The 20,095-nt window shown below is 34.6% G+C and overlaps 1 protein-coding gene across 1 annotated transcript; it reads right to left on the reverse strand.

The window, feature by feature from the left end:
* Positions 1–1,705: 1,705 nt before the first annotated feature.
* Positions 1,706–18,642, reverse strand: LOC130948583 (cytochrome P450 CYP82J17-like). The gene is made up of 2 exons (XM_057877357.1): positions 17,674–18,642; positions 1,706–2,855 (listed from the first exon to the last, which is right to left on the reverse strand). Exons 1-2 carry the CDS (start codon positions 18,613–18,615, stop codon positions 2,235–2,237), a joined length of 1,563 nt encoding a protein of 520 aa, XP_057733340.1. The 5' UTR covers positions 18,616–18,642; the 3' UTR covers positions 1,706–2,234.
* Positions 18,643–20,095: the final 1,453 nt, after the last annotated feature.

Genomic DNA, 20,095 nt, shown 5'->3' on the forward strand with positions numbered 1-20,095 from the left:
AAATGTCAACGCCTAGAAATTATCACCTAATTCTTTAATTTGAACAGCGTCATTTTAAGATTTAATTTACAGATACATTTCCAGGCATATAATGATTTGGAAATAATAATAATAATAATTTTTCTTTTAAGGAAATAAAAAATAATCCAGCTATTTCATAGTCATAGGAATTATACATTTCTTTTTTTATAGTGATTTTTGTAATATAACTAAATTAAGTTTTCTAAGGTTAAAATTTAGTTTAGTAAAATTTTTATTTTTTAATAATAATTTATTAAAATTAACTTTTAAAAAATATTTTTTTTAAAATTATATTATTTATATTTAGTAAATCAAATTAAAAATAACTTTTTAATAAATACAAACAACAATAATAATTATATTTGATAAAATAATTTAAAATTTAAAAAGACTATAATAAATATAAATATAAAAATAAATTTAGATATTTATTAATAAACTTAATTATTTTATTAATTTTTATAATTTTACTAAATTTTATTTAGCTTTTTATTATAATTTAAAAAAATTGTGACTGAATATTTATATTAGATACAAACTTTCAATTATTAGGTCACCTCAAGCTATTTTTTGTTAAAATAAAAAATATTTTTAAAATATTTATTTTTGTTTTTGATATAGAATAAATTATGATTGTGCCATATTTGATGTGCTGGACATCCCTCTGTATCATGGCTGGATAGTTAATCCTTAGGTATTTTATTCACCTTCATACTCATTCCACCTAATGTAAAATCATCATTTTGATCAAGATTATATTCATTTCAAAGAAGAGGTGCTTGTCCTGTTGTATTTTTTGTTTTTTGTTTATTACAATCAAATTATTTTTTTCTATTGATGTTATTAATTAGTTTTTTTTCTTCCAATTATACAAAATTATAATTTTATCTATATAATACCTTTTTATATAAGTATCTAAAGTTTAATCAATTATGATGTAAAAAAAATAAGTTATAGTAAAAAAAATGACACAACATATTGTAGTTTAACAATTATTATTTTTTTTAAAAAGCGCCTCTTAGAATTGTCGGCAGTTTTATATTTTAAAAAACCAGTAAAAAAAATAATGGCGGTTATAACAACTACCGCAAAATCAATTATTTGATTTGCGATAACTATACCAATCATTGTTAAAAATTACCGTAAATATTAATCTCTGCACCTTAAAAAAGGACGATTTTTAAATTGTTAGTATTGTATTTTGTAATAATTTAAAACTGCCACAAAATTTTTAAAAAAACCGCTACTATTTTCCACTTTTCATATAGTGGTTTGTCTTCAAAAATAGTATTTGCCTTCATAAAATTTGTGTTTATCATCACATTTACTTTAACTTTCTATAATATATATCATATAATATATACATAGAATGTAAGTCCAGATTTTTATTTATTTTAACGAATTATTTTTTTGCTAATATCAGTCGATATTTTAAAAATGATCGTTTTAACCAAATTTCTAAAACCTAAATTTTAGATATTAAAATTTCAAATTCTAAACACTAGATAAAAATATTTTTATTTAATAATTTACAAATAAAAATAAAAATAAAAAATTACAATATAAAATTAATTAATATTTACTAATTACAAATTAATTCTCTGTAGTTATATCCTTTAATTTAATCAAGACATTTGCAAATCAAGTACTATTTAAAAGGAAACATTTCTACAATATAGCCTATATATCTACGTCCCATTACTAATATTTCAAATTAAACACCTTTTACAATATAATAGATAAAAAACAATATCATTGCCACCACACAGCAAGTATACATGCGCACGCGCACACATACACGTCCACATATATAAACCCTAAAAGAAGTATCAAAATTATTGGACTATGCTATATGTATACTAAAATAAGTTATTAAAATTAGTCATTAATATAAAATATATGCTGAAATACAAATATACGTTGAAAATAAATTAAATCACACATATATTTATACATATAAATACATTGGTAACTGATTTAGTAGCTAATTTTAGTGTATAAATAGTATTTTTAAAAATTATTTATGTCGTTAACAAAAATTATTTATGTCAAAGAAAAACAACCTTTGTGGGATTACTTTAAAACTTTTTTGTTATTACATAAATAATTTTGTAGCAACAAAATCCCTCTTGAGTAATTTTAATATTTCATTTTATATTTTTATTAGGTAATAGAAAGATATTTTTTTGGTATAATAATAGAAAGATATTACTTCAGGGATAAAGTTCACAAGATACTTGTGGGCTTAGAATAATTTTTAGTGGAGTCAACTTGGGCAAGGTTAGGCCCAAGCCTTCTCTCATGTCAAGAGGTTCATCCATGGGAGAATCAAAGTGAAATGTTTGAAGAAAACGTGCAAGTGTGATGAGGCTCACTTGTGTTGCCAAAGAGGTTCCAGGGCAAACTCTTCTACTTAACCCAAATGGAAGGTATTCAAAGTGGTGATCTTCATCAACTTCTCCATTGGCATTAATAAACCTCTCTGGTGAAAACTTGTCAGGCTCTGACCAAATACTTGGATCTCTATGTAGCTTCCACACATTTCCGAAGACACGTGTCCCTTTTGGCACGTAATAGCCATTAATGTAACAATCTTCTCTTGCTTCATGGGGTAATAATAGAGGTCCACCCGGATATAACCTTAGAGTTTCTTTGAAAATTGCTTGTAAATAAACAAGATTTTTCATATCATACGCCTCTACTTTTCTCAAGCTACCTACATGAACATTAATTTCCTCTTGTGCGCGCTTCAAGGCATGTTTGTTCTTCAACAATAAAGCTAGCATCCATATCATTGCTGAGGACGTTGTGTCTGTCCCTGCCAACAAGATACCCTAAAACAAAAAGTCAACCTGTTAGGCCATTGCAAAATATCTATCTATCCATGATTAGCTCTATTTTCAGAAGTGAAATTGGTAGGTAAAATTAGAAGTTTAAAAGTTTAAAAATTCAATCAAAATTAAATTAATATGATAAAATAATATTATTTTAGTAATGTTGTTTTCGGTCTCTAATCATTTGTCCGATAGACTTCTTACTTTTTAAAAATCTAAAAATCCAATTGGTCCATATTTACTTTGATATATATACGTTTCAGTCCCTAGTTAAGGAGGGTATTTACTCAAAGTGGATAGAGACTGGAACGTACATATATCAAAATAGATAGGAACCGATTTGGATTTTTAGATTTTTTAGGAGTTGGAAAGTCCATTGAACAAATAATTAGGGATCAAAAATGATATTTATTCTAATATTTTTATATATAAAAAATATATTTTAAATAAATATTTTTTTATTTTATTATTTTAATTCAGTTAATCACTAAAAAACTAAACCAATTTGACTTATTTCTCTAATTTTTTTATATTGAGAGAGAATTATTCTTGGACAAAGTAGTACAATGACATATAGAGTTGAAAGCCGTAAAAAACAAGAACTCCCCATAGTTGACTACAAAAATTAGGACACCCACAAATTACTGATGCTGTTGCATCAAGTTATAGAAAAGATAGACTATAACTTTCACATTGATGTCACTTGTCTAGCTAACTACTCTCGATTTTTTTTCTTTTTCAAATTAAAGATAGCATATTTTTAAAGTTAAGGGTAAAGTACTAAATTGGTTCTAAATTGGTTCTCTAGGTTTGGGCGTAATTCTGTCTTGATCCTTAAGGTTTAAAGTGTTCTATTTGAATCCAAAAAAGTTTCATTTAGCATCAATTTAGTCCCACAGTGAGGTCAAAATTAAATAATTAACAAAATGTCCTACATAACAACAGTTCAAGAACAAAATCGATAATCTGGAAAACAAGTACAAGCTCCAGAGGTACAAAACAACCATTGATGCATCAATACATTTATTTATCATTTTATTTAGTTTTATAGAAAATATTTTATTTATATTATAAAAAAATAATAAATTAATGTATTGATGCATCAATGGTTGATTTTATGCCTCTGGAGCTTGTACTTGTTCTCCAGATTATCGATTTTGTTCTTGTACTGTTGTTATGTAGGACATTTTGTTAATTATTTAATTTTGACCTCACTATGGGACTAAATTGATGCTAAATGAAACTTTTTTGGATTCAAATAGAACACTTTAAACCTTAAGGACCAAAACAGAATTACGTCTAAACCTAGGGGACCAATTTAGTACTTTACCCTAAAGTTAATTGACGAGTCCAAATTTCGTATACTATTTTTTGATAGGAATCACTTAAATAAAGACATTTAAAATATTTTTTTAAAAAAAAATTTAATAATTAAAATTTAATACATATAATTAATTAAATTGTGTTATTTTTGTCAAAATTAAGTCAGATAAATTAATTTAACCAAAAAATAAGAAATCAAATCTTGAACCGGTTTAAATTAATATTATTTTTTATAAAAAAAATTACTATAATACTCTTATTATAAAAAATGACTAAAATACTCATATATATATATATATATATATATATATATACTTTGACAAAAAAATAGTGAATCAAATTTTGAATCAGTCTAAATTAACATTATTTTTTATAAAAAATGACTATAATATCCTTATTATAGAAAATGACTAAAATATTCTTTTTTGTGTGTGTGTTAATTTTGAAAACTCTAAATCTAAATCCTAAACTTATAATGGCATATAATGACAAAGAAGTAAAAGGTTAGAATTTAGAATTATCAAAATTTATATATATATATATATATATATATATATATATATATATAATAGTAATATTTTAATTATTTTTTATAATAAAAATATTGTAAATATTTTTTATAAAAAATTATATTAATTTACATCAATTTAAGATTTGATTTACTATTTTTTTGGTCAAATTAATTTATCTGACCTAATTTTAACAAAAATAATACAATTTAATATATTATATATATTAAATTTTAATTATTAAAAAATATCTTTAAAAAAATATTTTAAACATTTTTATTCTAAGTGACTTTCTTTCTTGATATATGGGTGTTCCCAATATGTCAGAGCCCCTACATCATAAAACAGTAAAATATATCAAATGAAAATTAAAAAAACATAGTGATAATTATTACATGGATCCCTATTATCTTATATTATTCTGAATATTTATTTTAATGATAGATTTGTATATATTGCCAGGATCCTTGACTTTGTTAGCGTAAACATTGTTAAGTTTTTCTTCAATTACTAATGAAGGTATATGATATTAGGGTTTAATTATGTGTCGTAAGAGTACATAATATACTTGTTATTAGTAAAAAAATTTAAATATTTTTATTAAATAAAAATAAAATAAATATATTAAAATTTAAATTATTTATATTTTAATAAATTTTTTTAATTTATGAATTTAGAGAATACAAACATGTTAACTAAACTCATTATATTATTATTGATTTGGTTTTATATAATAATATAATAATGTACACAATGTCACAACTACACACCTAACATTTAGGAGTTCAATGGACAAGTGCATTTAGTTTCGTAAGAATTGAGTATTCTGTATTAATAAAAAGTCAACGGCAAGCCCCTAATAATAGTGGAGAATTTGAATAGTATGTATAGTGTGGTATGAATAATTTAATATAATTTTTATATAATAATTTTTTGTGGATTTAAATTTTTTTTAAGTGATAAAAATTGTGGACCTCGGCCTCCTGGAATATCAAAAACAAATACAATATTATTATATAACTTGATGATAATTTAAAATAAAATTAATTTTTATATAAAAAAATTATTAAAATCAATTAATAATCTTTTCTTAATAGTTAAAAATCTTTTGTATTTAGTGAGAGGTTTTTGATTTAACATCCATAAATCTACTTGAAATCTGCAAATGAAATTGACAATCCTATCTGACCAAGTTAGATCGGATTAGGTATTCGCTGATAGGATTTATGTTGTCATCACCCCTAAATATTGTGTTATATCCTATTCCGATGAGTTAGATCGAATTGAATATCCACGGATAAAATGTATATTGTCACTCTTAGATATCGTGCTGTATGTACATCTGATTCAAAAATAAATTAGTAAAATAAAAATAAATGGTTAAAACCGGAGTTCGTGTATACTTATCCAAATTTTATCGCTATATTTATGGAAATTCTTTCGTTTTTGGTACCACAAAATTTCAATCTATAGAAATCTTTTGTTTAATATATTGAAACATCATTTTCTATGTAACAACTCAGTATTGTTGATGGATATATAATTCAGCACCCATGGTGACACATGGGAAAAATTTATTATGCTTATCATAGAAAGCTTGGCTTCTTTTATCTTATCTTTTCTTGTTTTATTTATTTTTCTTTGTTAAAAAATAATAATTGTAACAATATGACGTATTTGAAACAAATTAAAATAGCAGTGCAACTTAAAAATAAAGTCAAATAAATTTCATACATGTAAAATTTGTGACTTTTGGTCTTACCTTTTTAAAATTTCCTTTTTTTTATCTTTACTTAATGTTATGGCTAAATCCCTAGTTACCTCTCTTCACAAACTTTATTACTCTTTATAAAAGGCTTAGTTGTAATATTATTTGTCAAAAATATTATTGATAGATTAGAATTAGAATTAGTTACTAAAATTAGTTATATATATATATATATATATATATATATATATATATATATAATTTGTTGACTTTATCATTGATTTTGATATATACGTAACATAGTCAATTATTTGTATATTTGAATTGTTGTTTATTTGATATATAATTTTAAAAAGCTTTCAAGTACTATACTTAGGGCTGGCAATTTATACTTTATCCGCAGGTATTCAACCCATTTGGGTAGGGTTGTCTATCCAATCCGATGCGAGTAGAGTAGAGTGTGGTGCGAGTTTTTCTGTGGGTAGGGTACCTATCTGATAAATCTCAATTTTGTGGTTTATCATGTGTTAAATTTAGGAGATTTTATCAACTTATCTCACATGTATTCAATGAAATAGTATGGTTTTGTGAATTTCGCCTAATTTGTGCTTAAAAGTCAAAACATGCTTTTTAGGCCCTAAAATTGTTAAATTTAATTCACTTTATTTTCATTCGATGCTTTGATATGTTTTTTAAGTGATTTCAGGTTTAGAAGACAAAGATTGTGTTGAAGAAATAAAGAAAAAACATGCAAAAATGGAGAATTCATGAAAAAATTGAATTTTGCTAATCTGTCCAGCGACGCGTGTACGTGGCCTACGCGTGCCTGTGGGAAGGAATCGTCAAGCGACACGTACGCGTGATAAGGAAAGTTGCCAGTAATGCGTACGTGACAAGCAGCACGTGACCAATTTAAGGGCAATACGCTAGGGGCGATTTTTGAGCTGAAGGAGACCCAAATACAACTCATTTCTGATGCTTTTGAACCCAAGGATTGCAAGAGAATGGGGGGAGGGGGAAGTGATAATGTAGTTTTCATCATGTTTTAGGTTAGAATTCTAGAGAGAGAAGTTCTCCCTTCTCTCTAGAATTTAGGATAGTTTAGGTCAAATTTTCTTAAATCTAGGTTTTAATTGTTGTTTTTATTTAGCTTCCTTCACTATTTCTTGTTCTATTGTCTCAATCTTTTTAGCTTTCCTTGTTAGTTTTTTTATTTTGCCATTTTTTACTTTCATGAATTCTTGTTGAATTTTTATTTCCTTTCAATGCAATTTTATATTTTCATATCTTTTTATATTTATTTTAATTGCTATTGTTGATTTTTTACTTATGTTAGTTATGGGTTTTATTAATTCTTGCAATTTATGATGTTTATTTTTATTGCACTCTAGGTGTTTGATAAATATTTTCACTAGTTATTGGGTAGTTTTCTATATTCTTGCCCTAGGTTGAGTGACCTTGAGTCATTGGGTCTCATTGAATTGGTGATTTGAGAACCCTTAGTGGTCAATTTGATACTCATTAACGCTAGTCTGCTACTATCCTACCTTACCTTACCTGCACTCCTAATATATTATATAATATATATGTAAAAGTTATGTATGTAGTGAAAAAAGTGAGCGTTAAATCCACAATCTTCTTCTTATAAAAACTTGAAATAAATAATCACTAAATTAGTTGATGATCATATTATTTGTAATTTTATGTTAGATTTCTTTAAGATTTTGTTGTTTTTAATTTTAATTTGAACTTAATTTTTTATTTTCTATTTTATTAATATGTATAAAATTTAGAATGGTTGAATTTTATATTTGCTTGAAATTTTTTTATTTTTCTGCGTGTAAGGTATGATAAGGTAGGGTTTAGAACTTTAGAGTACGGATAGAGTTAGGGTTAAAAAATTTTCAATCCGCAAATAGGGTAAGATAGAATTCTAAAAGAATTTTCAACCCACAAATAGAATTAAAGTAGAGTCCAAAACTTATCTTACTCTACCTATTACTAACCCTAAATACCGATACACTAATATTTTAATAAATTTTAGCCGTTAATTTTAATTATATATTATATAATTAAAATTAATAATTAAAAATTACTGAAATATCATTGTATATACTGATACATTTGAAAGCTTTTTCTATAATTTCAACCCAAGAGTTATTAAAAGTCACCAAAAGTCTAAGAGTAATTAAATAGATAAGAAAAATAAAAATGGATATCAAGCAGCATATATATGCATGAGAAAAAATCTATGCTTACCATAATTTGAGCTTTAATGATAGTGTCACGTGTGTGAATCAGGATCATCTTCAAATAAATTTCATACATGTAAAATTTGTGACTTTTGGTCTTACCTTCTTTAAATTATTATTTTTTTCTTTACTTAATGTTATGGCTAAATCCCTAATACCTCTCTTCACAAACTTTATTACTCTTTATAAAAGTTGTTGTAATATTATTTGTCAAAAATACTATTGATATATTAAAATCAGTTATTAAAATTAATTATTAATATATTTATGTATAAATATATGTATAATTTAATTTATTTTTAATGTATATTTATATTTTAATAATATATATTTTATATTAATAGATATTATTAATAGTTAATTTTAGGGTAAAAAACCTAAATAAATCAGGCTGAGAAAATATTTACTCAAATCAGCCAAAACCAAAATTTTTTCAGCAATCAACCAATGATCATAATAATGTAATTCAAATCAACAAGATTCGAACCAAGATTGCAAGTAATTCGAAACAACTTGCTTCGAACTAGGTATAAATGATGTTGCATGTAATTCGAATAAACTAGTATCAAATTAGAGAAGAGGAAATCGAAGTGACTTGATTCGAATTACTAGGGTAACGTGAGTTTAGGGAGTTCGAATCATGTTGATTCGAATTATTCAATGTTGGTGACACGAGGTAATTCGAATTAAGTTGATTCGAATTACTAGTGAGTTGCCTATATAAGGAGTTCGAACCAACCTCATTCGAATCAGTTTCTTTCCTCATACCCCACAAAATCCAGAGAAAACGACCTAGAATCTGTTCGGGCAAGAACTCGAGAGGCATATTGACGAGATGGGGGACGATCCGGGAAGGCTGTATCGTTTGGATGGAGTCGCTCATATCGCCAGGGTGATCAACGACGAGGTTAGTGGTTTTTGTTAGTGGTATATGTTTAGTGGTTTTTGTTGTTAGAATATGTTAATGGTTTATTGAAGTTGTATTGCTAGTGGTTTATATAAGTGGTATTGCATGTGGTTTTGTATAGTGATTTTCTATGTGGTTTTGTTGATGGTTTTGTTTATTGGTTTTTGTTGTTAGTATATGTTAATGGTTTATTGAAGTGGTATTGCTAGTGGTTTATATAAGTAGTATTGCATGCGGTTTTGTATCGTGGGGTTCTATGCGGTTTTGTTGATGGTTTTGTTTAGTGGTTTTTGTTGTTAGTATATGTTAATGGTTTATTGAAGTGGTATTGCTAGTGGTTTATATAAGTGGTATTGCATGCGATTTTGTATAGTTGTTTTCTATGCGATTTTTTTATGGTTTTATTTAGTAGTTTTTGTTGTTAGTTTATGTTAATGGTTTATTGACATGGTATTGCTAGTGCTTTATTAAAGTGGTGTTGCTAGTGGTTTATATAAAAGGTTTTGCATGCGATTTTGTTGATGGTTTATGTTAGCGGTTTATTAGCTGTTTATGTCCTGATTTGTATTTGTAACCGGTTTTTGAATCTGTTCTAATCATGTGGTCCGTGTATTGCGCAGCCCCGCGTTGCATATCGAGTATGCGGCGCCAGCAGCGAATGCGGCTCGATGAGCGGTACATTCTGTACTTGCAGATGGCTGGATTATACCATCTTGCGAGACTGAACGACAGATGGTTCCGACTAGACGAGCCACTTGTGAGTGCATTCATCAAAAGGTGGCATCCGGAGACGCACACTTTCCATATGCCTTTCGGGGAGTGTACCATCACACTTCAGGACGTGGCCTACCAGTTGGGTTTGCTAGTGGACGGACATTATGTCAGCGGTTGCCTTACGGATTTCCACGTATATATACAGGGTGGCCACCCAGCTTGGCAGTGGTTCCAGGAGTTACTCGGTGTGTTACCTCCCTCGAGCCAAATTCAAAAGTTCGTTGTGAACAGTAGCTGGTTCCAGGAGACCTTTGGAGAGTGCCCCGAGGGGGCCGATGAGGCGACAGTTAGGCGCTTTGCCCGTGCCTATATCATGATGTTGTTGGGCACGCAGCTGTTTGCAGACAAGTCCGGCAATCGTATTCACCTCAGATGGCTACCGTATGTGGCTAGGCTTGAGGAGATGGGTGGCTACAGTTGGGGGTCGGCGGCGCTTGCATGGTTGTACCGATGTATGTGCCGAGTGGCCAACAGACATGTCGTGAAATTAGCTGGGCCATTATAGTTACTTCAATCTTGGATCTTTTGGCGGTTTCCTAGATTTCGGCCCGATAGGTATGATACGTTTAGCTGGCCCCTGGCATCCAGGTATGACTATGTCATTATATTATGTTTACTTATTCTATGAATTTAAGTTCTCGCCTGAAATTTTATACTAGTTCGTCACATTAATTTCTGACTTCGTATCTTAACGACCTTTGCAGGTGGTCAGGTTACAATCCTGGCGTTAGCGAGAAGGGACCTCGGGTGCAGATGACTCGGTTGAGGATCGACATGTTACAGGCTAGGGATGTAAGTATGCATAAAACATTTGCCTAGTCAACGTAAGTTTATTTATAGGTAAATTTCTCTTCTAATGTATTCGTGATTAAATTTTCAGTTTATATGGATGCCATATAGCACACCCGACGTCCTCCAGGTTGTCCATCCGGAGGTGTTGGAGCCTCGTCATACGGCCTTATGGCGTTTTGTGACGTCGCTGATATATTTCGCGGTGGTTGAGTGGCACTAGGTCGATAGGGTGTTACCTCAGTTTGGAGGCGTACAGGCTTGTCCCCGTCCCGCCCTGAACATCGACTTCTTGATGTCGAAGGATGGTAAAGGGGGTGATCGTTGGTTCCCGCACCATCTGCAGCACTGGCATCTTCACTGGGAGACACGTGCGAACCACGTCCTTCGGTTTGATGTTGTTGCCGACCCGGGTCCTTCACATGACTTCTTAGATTGGTGGCGTCAGCACGGAAAGAGGTTCTTGTCACCAGAGATGTACTTGGGGGATCCTAGAGACATTCCTATTCCAGTGGAGGCGACACAGAGGGATGTCGGTAGAGTTCCCGACATGGACCAAGTCGATGACATACCTGATAGGCGTCGGATTGACAGGAGAGCTCGTGTTGGGACACGACGTAGCGACCGGGAGTGGAGGTGGCTGGACCAGGCTATAGAGGATAATGACCAAGCAGGTAGGGGTCGAGGTCGACGACGAGGTCGTGGGGGCAGACGGAGAGGGCCTGTAGACCACCACGTTGGAGGTGATCCTCGTGACGATGCCGTTCCAGGAGGGGTTGCTCAGGGGGTTGTTATATCCGATGCTGGCGAAGCTGGTGGATAGTTGTATGGGTCTGGTATGGGAGATCCTTCGGCACCTGTTGACGCTGGAATAGGAGAGGGGCCATTCGGAGATTACTTTGTCGGTGTCCCCGGTCACGACCAGACACTTCAGGAGAGTACTCCTTGGGTGAGTCCGGGTACCATGTTTTCAGACTTTCTTGCCGGTGATACTCTTGATGCGGACTACGGTGGGGAACATTTTCTAGATGAGATCACTGCCATCATGCAGGAGGATGAGGCTGGTCGTCGACGGGGTCAGACGACGGGGTCACAGGCACATTTAGATGTAGATCTGAATGAGCCTCCATCCGTACCTCAGACTGAGCATTTTGCCCTAGGCGGTACACCACCATCAGCAGTTTCTGCTGGGTCACACTCAGTTGCCAGGCCTTCTTCATCCCGGCCGTTACATGTCCATCCTACCAGAGTTGCACAGCCACCCCAAGATGAGGAGGAGGATGACATAGAGGATGAGGAGCCGCTGATCCGGAGAGGTCACAGGACACGGGTTTCTCGCTGTTGCTTCACGGGATCGCACCTTTTTAGATGATTTGTTTAGTGTGTAATTTGTTACTTAATTGTCGGTGTCGAGTGCTACAAACTTATCTTTATGTATTTCCGTTATCACTGTTGTATCGTATGGTCATTTACTTTATCAGATGAAGTCTGTATGTTTATTAGTGGTTAGATTGTATCAGTCACTATGAGAACTATGTTACTGTGCTTATTTATGTTAGTTCCGTTACTTACCTTGCAAAATCCAATTTAATGTTTATACTACGTACTTTATCATGGAATATTAAATTTTTTAGTAGATCACAGTCGTTATAAACAACAGACGTACAACGCATTTGTAACTACAACATTTTTTCCCTTACAAAACTAAAACTCCAAACATAGGACAATAATAAATCAAACAACACAAAACCAACCCTACCCATCTATGACTGTCCTCCCTGGCTACCTCCGACCTGTGGGCAGCTCCGACGAGTGTGTCCGGGTTGCCGACATAACCCGCATCTCTTAGACCGGTTTAGATCTGCCTCGTCCATGTTCGTCCGTATCCGAGTACACCTGGGACGACCCTCCCTTGCACGCCTCTTGTTCGGGTCCGGTGTTACCGTCGGCCCATCATATGGTGGCCAGAAACCCTCTGGGATTGGAGGTCTGAATCCCATCTGATAAACACTGAAAACGTTACTGAGTCGATAGACAGGGTGGACGTAGGAGTGCCAAGTGACTCGTGAGTAGGCACAGCATGCCAGTGCGTGCGGACAAGAGAAATGAAGTGCCTGGAAGTATCCGCAATCACATGTCTGAGATCCGAGTGAGTCCCTGTAGCTACCAAGGGAGAAAGAACCAGTAGGAGTGGTCTCTGCGACCGTGTACTCGGAGTTGTCCCTGTCATACAAAGTAACTGTGAAGCACCTTGCCGTCTTCAAGTTAGCCTCGATACATTTAACAAGGTGTTGACTGAATTGTTGTCCGGTACCCAGCTGGGCCTGCGCCTCTCTCCCCTTGCGTACAAAAAGTTTGGCCAACTGACCATACGTTGCTTTCACCAAGGAGCATACAGGAAGGTTCCTCACACCCTTGAGGATTGAATTCACACACTCAGATATATTTGTCGTCATGTGATCGAATCTCCGGCCCTCATCGCAATACTGTGTCCACAATGAATACTCAATCCGGTTTGCCCAATCACACATCGCCGGATCCTCAGAGGGAAGAATATCAAACCAGTAATGGAACTCGACCTCCGTTTTAGCATAGGCAGCGTTCATGAGAAGCCTCCTTGTGTCTTTACCCTTGAAGGTGAGGGTGAAATTTGCTGCTATGTGACGAATGCAGAAAGCTCGGTATGCAGCCGGAGGTAGCCAGCCCCCGTCGGGAGCCTCAAGGGCGGCCTTGATGCCGTTATGCCTGTCAGAGATAACGAGCAAACCCGGCTGTGGTGTAACGTGCTGACGGAGATGGGAGAGAAAGAATGACCAAGACTCAGCATTCTCACCCTCGACTAGTGCGAATGCAACAGGGAGTATGTTGGAGTTCCCGTCCTGTGCAATCGCAACAAGCAGAGTACCCCCATACTTGCCATATAGATGGGTCCCATCAATACTAACCAACGGCTTGCAATGACGAAATGTCTCGATACACGGTGGAAAAGTCCAGAACAGTCTGTGAAAGTATGCCTTAGATTCATCCAACTGTCCCCCAACTCAAACAGGGCTAGTCCGAAGAACTGCAATAGAACCAGGTATTGTCACCTGCACTCCTAACACCCACCTTGGGAGCTCGTTGTAAGACTCATCCCAGTCACCATAAATGAGCGCAATAGCCTTCTGCTTCGCCATCCAGACCCTCCTGTAGGTCGGCCTGAACCCATAGTGCGAGGCAATCGCATTTAGGAGCACCTTGATGCTAACGGATGCATCAGCTCTAACCATTGGCATAATGAATGCCGATATCACATGATAATCTAAACCCATGTGATCGCTGGAGATAGAGCTGGCGAGACAAGTATGCAGTCCATTGTACCGTTTGACCTCCCATATGCCCTTGCGCTGCCGGAGACTCAGCCGAATCAACCATGTGCACCCATTCCCGAACTCAGAACACTTGCCAACGTAACGGTGATAATCAGACTCCACAACCTTGTACTGTACACCTCGGCGGATGCTGTAAGTCTTCACACTTAACAGGGCGTCCTCCTTATCTTGAAATTGCTGACCAACCTGGAACTCTGTCATACTAGCTGACCCTTCTGCATCTCTTGCGCCAAATCCTGCAACCTCGCAAGGTACCCCCGGCTGCCTCATGGCATCCAGGTCCAAAGATGAAAAATTCGGAGGGTACTACTGTGTGCTAGAGCTAGAGCCACCACCGGCACCGGCAGGCTCATTGGCTCCGATATCATCAGCAATCATATCCGGCTCGACATCATCGTCCTCTACATCATCAAACAATTCATCTCCAGCCCCAGCCGGTGCAGCATAGTGTACAAAGGTAGATACAAGTTCCGTTGTTCCAACCTCGTCGCCAACACTGCCGTTGAGATCAACAGCGAACGAAGGGGAGGCGACAGGCGGGGCGGGTGGCTCGTACGCAGGGACTGCGGAAGATGCAAGGGCAGGACTTGAGCTAGAACCGGCAACCGTCGCTAAAGTGTTGGTATTCCGGTTCGAACCCCCGAGCTGGACACCACATCAACCAGCTTTGCCAACAGCTCCGGTGTCCGCACTTTGGAAAACTGCCGGCGACAAAGAAACATGACCTGCAGGTCCTCATCACTCCCGATCGTGAAGCAATCATACTTCACGGTATCTTGGAGCACCGTGCTTGGAATGCGATTGATGAGCGGATAATTTATACGCTTTTTGGCATTGTTTTTAGGTAGTTTTTAGTAGGATCTAGCTACTTTTAGGGATGTCTTCTTTAGTTTTTTATGCTAAATTCACATTTCTGGACTTTACTATGAGTTTGTATGTTTTTCTGTGGTTTCAGATAATTTCTGGCTGAAATTGACGGACCTGAGCAAAACTCTGATAAAAGGCTGACAAAGGACTGCTGATGCTGTTGGATTCTGACCTCCCTGCACTCGAAATGGATTTTCTGGAGTTACAGAACTTCAAATGACGCGTTCTCAACGGCGTTGGAAAGTAGACATCCAGAGCTTTCCAGCAATATATAATAGTCCATACTTTATTCGAGATTAGATGACGCAAACTGGCGCTCAACGCCAGTTCTACGCTGCATTCTGGAGTCAAACGCCAGAAACACGTCACGAACCAGAGTTGAACGCCAAAAACATGTTACAACTTGGCGTTCAACTCCAATAGAAGCCTTAGCTCATGTAAAGTTCAAGCTCAGCCCAAGTACACACCAAGTGGGTCCTGGAAGTGGATTTTTGCATCAATTACTTACTTCTGTAAACCCTAGTAGCTAGTCTAGTATAAATAGGACTTTTTACTATTATATTTTCATCCTGGATTGTATTTTTGATCCTGTGATCACGTTTTGGGGGCTGGACTCTCGGCCATGCCTGGACCTTCATGACTTATGTATTTTCAACAGTGGAGTTTCTACACACCATAGATTAAGGGTGTGGAGCTCTGTTGTACCTCGAGTTTTTAATGCAAGTACTTCTATTTTTTATTCAATTCGACTTATTCTTGTTCTAAGATATTCGTTGCACTTCAACTTGATGAATATGATGATCCGTGACACTCATCATCATTCTCACCTATGAACGCGCGTGACTGACAACCACTTCCGTTCTACCTTAGACCGGGCGCATATCTATTGGATTCCTTAATCAAAATCTTCGTGGTATAAGGTAGAATTGATGACGGCATTCATGGGAATCCGAAAAGTCTAACCTTGTCTGTGGTATTCCGAGTAGGATTCCAGGATTGAATGACCGTGAGAGCTTCAAACTCACGATTGCTGGGCGTGATGACAAACGCAAAAGAATCAAGGGATTCTATTCCAACATGATCGAGAACCGACAGATGATTAGCCGTGCTGTGACAGAGCATTTGGACCATTTTCACTGAGAGGATGGGATGTAGCCATTGACAACGGGGATGCCCTACATACAGCTTGCCATGGAAAGGATTAAGAAGGACTGGATGAAAGTAGTAGGAAAGCAGAGATTCAACAGGGACAAGCACCTCCATACACTTGTCTGAAATTCTCACCAATGATTTACATAAGTATTCTATCTTTATTTTCTGTTTATTTATTATTATTATTCGAAAACTCCATAACCTTTTATTATCCGCCTAACTGAAATTTACAAGATGACCATAGCTTGCTTCATACCAACAATCTCCGTGGGATCGACCCTTACTCATGTAAGGTATTACTTGGACGACCCAGTGCACTTGCTGGTTAGTTGTGCAGAGTTGTGACAAAGTGTGATTCACGTTTGAGAGCGCTACCAAGTTTTTGGCGCCATTGTTGATGATCACAATTTCGTGCACCAGCGATAGAAAAACTTCTTAACCCGTTTAACACCTTCCAGACCAAGTTTCTGCAATACAGACCTAGCAAGGTCATCATAGCTCGTCGTAGAACTCACGATAATACAGAGAGGATCCTTATCGGTGGACTTGATACCTGACCGAGTTTTCCTCTTAATCGATCCTCTATGGTGAACCAACACTATAAAACTGTCCTCACCAGCCATATGACCCCTCAATATTGAGAGCAACTCACGTTCATTACATATATATACAGGTCTGGAACACACTAATTTGAAACAACCTAATTTGAACTATTTATACATAATTCGAATCAATATGATTCGAACTCCATTGAGACTCGTTTTCTACTAATTCGAATTGATTCAATTCGATTTACCCCTCCAAAATTCGAATCTACTTGATTCGAATTACATGCAATTCCTTTCAAAGGTAATTCGAATCAAGTTGTTTCGAATTACTTGCATTTGCAATTCGAATTATGTTGATTCGAATTATATATATTTGTTCGTTGGTGGATTGCTGAAAAATTTTTTGTTTTGGCTGATTTGAGTAATAAAATTCTCCCATTGATTTATTTAGGTTTTTTACCCTTAATTTTAGTATATAAATAATATAATCAATTATTTGTATATTTGAATGGTTGTCTATTTGATATATAATTTCAACCTAAGAGTTATTAAAAGTCACCAAAAGTCTAAGAGTAATTAAAACAGCATACATATGCATGAAAAAGAATCTATGCTTACCATAATTTGAGCTTTAATGATAGTGTCACGTGTATGGCCAGAATCAGGATCATCTTCAACAACGGAAAGCATGACATCAATGAAATCTTGCTTCTCGCTTGAGCTATTTACCTTATTACCCTTCATCCTATGCTCTTCAACCCAGCTTCCCAAAAGTGTGTCCAAATCTTTTGCAATTCTCTTCATGGATTTAAGAACTTTCCCTTTTATACCAAACCATTGAATTATAGGGATCACATCCGAAGGAACAAAACCCCCTCCAGATAAATGCAAAGCTTCTCTTATAAGCTTCACAACTCTATGTGCTTCAACATCGTCCACATCTTGCAAGAAACTAAAGTACCTTTTTCCCGCTATCATCTTTGTGATTATGTTGAAACTTAACCGTTCCAACCATTCACTAATAACAACTACTTTATCTGGCGAATTTCCTGCAGAATACAATAACAGATCCTTGATCAAAGTATCAATCTCGGATTCATATACATACCTCGATAATTCGACGCGGCGAGACGAGAGTAGTTCAAGCGTAGCTAGCTTCTTGTGTTTTATAAAGAAGGAGCCATAAGGAGCGAACCCAAAGCCTGCGTAGTTATAGCCAATGTATACTCCCTGGCTAGACTTGGGGCGCGAGGCAAGAGCTTTGTCATTTATGGTGAAACATTCTTTGATTCCATCTTTGTTGGAGATCACAATAGCAGGGTATGATCCCAGACGGATTCGGAATATGGGACCGTACTTATCGGAGAAAGAAGCGAAGGTTCTTGCGAGTGGAGTTTTGGTTCCTAGTAAATGGAGGTGACCTATTAATGGGAACGCACCAGGTAGTTCTGGTGCTTGCAATTGCTTCTCACTTGTTTTGTTCATAATCCTCCATATGTTGTAGAGAAGGACCAAGGCTGAAGCTACAAGCATTACTGTTGGAAGAGAAAGGAAATCCATTATTTGTGGTCTAAGTTATGTGTAAGATTGAAGATTGGGTTGTAAGATTTTGAGAAGTGTCCTATTCCTTATATATATATTGGTCTCGTGGAAACCATGGTTTAATTTTATAATTGCAATTGGGTATAAATATTTCATTGTAAATTGTAATTAACTATATGTGGAGTGCAAAAGTAGAACGCGTTGAATAATTATAATTAACACTTTTTTGAGTAATTAACTATGCTGGTAGTATTACTCTACCGCTGCCAATAAGTTTTTTTGACACTTGTTTAAACGGACGAGTGAGCTGACCAATCAACTAATTTAAGTTGGTTAATTCTCTCATTCTTTTACCATAACTTAAAGTCACTTTTTTTTATTATTTTTTTTTGCTTTGTTTTAAAATGTGGGCCTTATTTAAATTGGGACCCACCAATGGTATGAAACAAATATCCAATTCAGATATCATGAGTTTGATCTTTTTATTGCTCATTGATCTCTTCCAAAACTCAAACAACAATCCAATCACAAGAAGTTGCAGAATCCATTCCCTCATCAAAACCAAATTTTGTTACTTGGCAATTATCTAGCAATCCAAATTCTGTTACCATCCAATTATCCATCAACTCAATGTAACACAACTTAATTAAAAGACAACTTATGAACGCTAAGAGATATAAAGAAATTTTATAATGACAATAGTTTACATCGTTCAATGAAAAATCAAACAAAACCACCTCAAATACTTTAACTTTACTCTCCAACCCCTCAACCTATCATATCGCAGATGATAATAAAATTAAATAAAATTTTAAAATAAAAATCCAAATTTTTCACCAGAAAATGGTGCGGAATTTCATCAAGGTCAATCTAATCGGAGCAACACATCATCCATCGCAAAATAAAAGGAGAAAGTATATAAAGAATTCCAAAGAAACTAGCATTCTAAGAAGCAAACTTGAATAGAGTAGAATTGAGACCGAGAAGAGCAGTAAAACTATAAGAATTTTAATCATTGATCAAGAGTCATCAGAGGAACAGCGGATGCGAGGTGGACGTAGGGATGGTAATATGCATCCTATTTACGGGTATCCAATCCGGTTATATAGAGTTGCCAACTCGATCTGTAGCAGATAGGCTTCTCGTAGGCTTCTCGTGCGGGTTGGTCAGATAGGGTTGAGACGTTGGGTGTGGGTTGAGTCTCAACCATACCCAACTAACCCGTACCCTATATATGTATATGTTATATATTTATATAAGATAAAAATATATTTGAAGTAGATGTTCCAACCAAAAACCTCTCACTAAATGCAAAAGATCCTTAGTCTTTAAGAGAATATCATTAATTGATAATTTAATACGTTTTTTTTTTTACATAAAAGTTAGTTATATTTTAAATTTATATCAAATTATATAATAATGTTGCATTTTTTTTGTAATCCACGGTAAGATCGTGAGTTAAGAACAGATAAGGTTAAAATTGAGATACTATCAACCC

This window comes from Arachis stenosperma, chromosome 9, assembly GCF_014773155.1.
Source record: "Arachis stenosperma cultivar V10309 chromosome 9, arast.V10309.gnm1.PFL2, whole genome shotgun sequence".
Classification (NCBI taxonomy): Eukaryota; Viridiplantae; Streptophyta; class Magnoliopsida; order Fabales; family Fabaceae; genus Arachis; species Arachis stenosperma.

Bases quoted from the DNA above. Each gene is read 5' to 3' on its own strand.
- LOC130948583 (XM_057877357.1), bottom strand. From the start codon at position 18,615: ATGGATTTCCTTTCTCTTCCAACAGTAATGCTTGTAGCTTCAGCCTTG. The intron at 2,856-17,673 runs GTAAGCATAGAT...TTTTTGTTTTAG, and splicing joins TCATTAAAGCTCAAATTATG to GGTATCTTGTTGGCAGGGAC.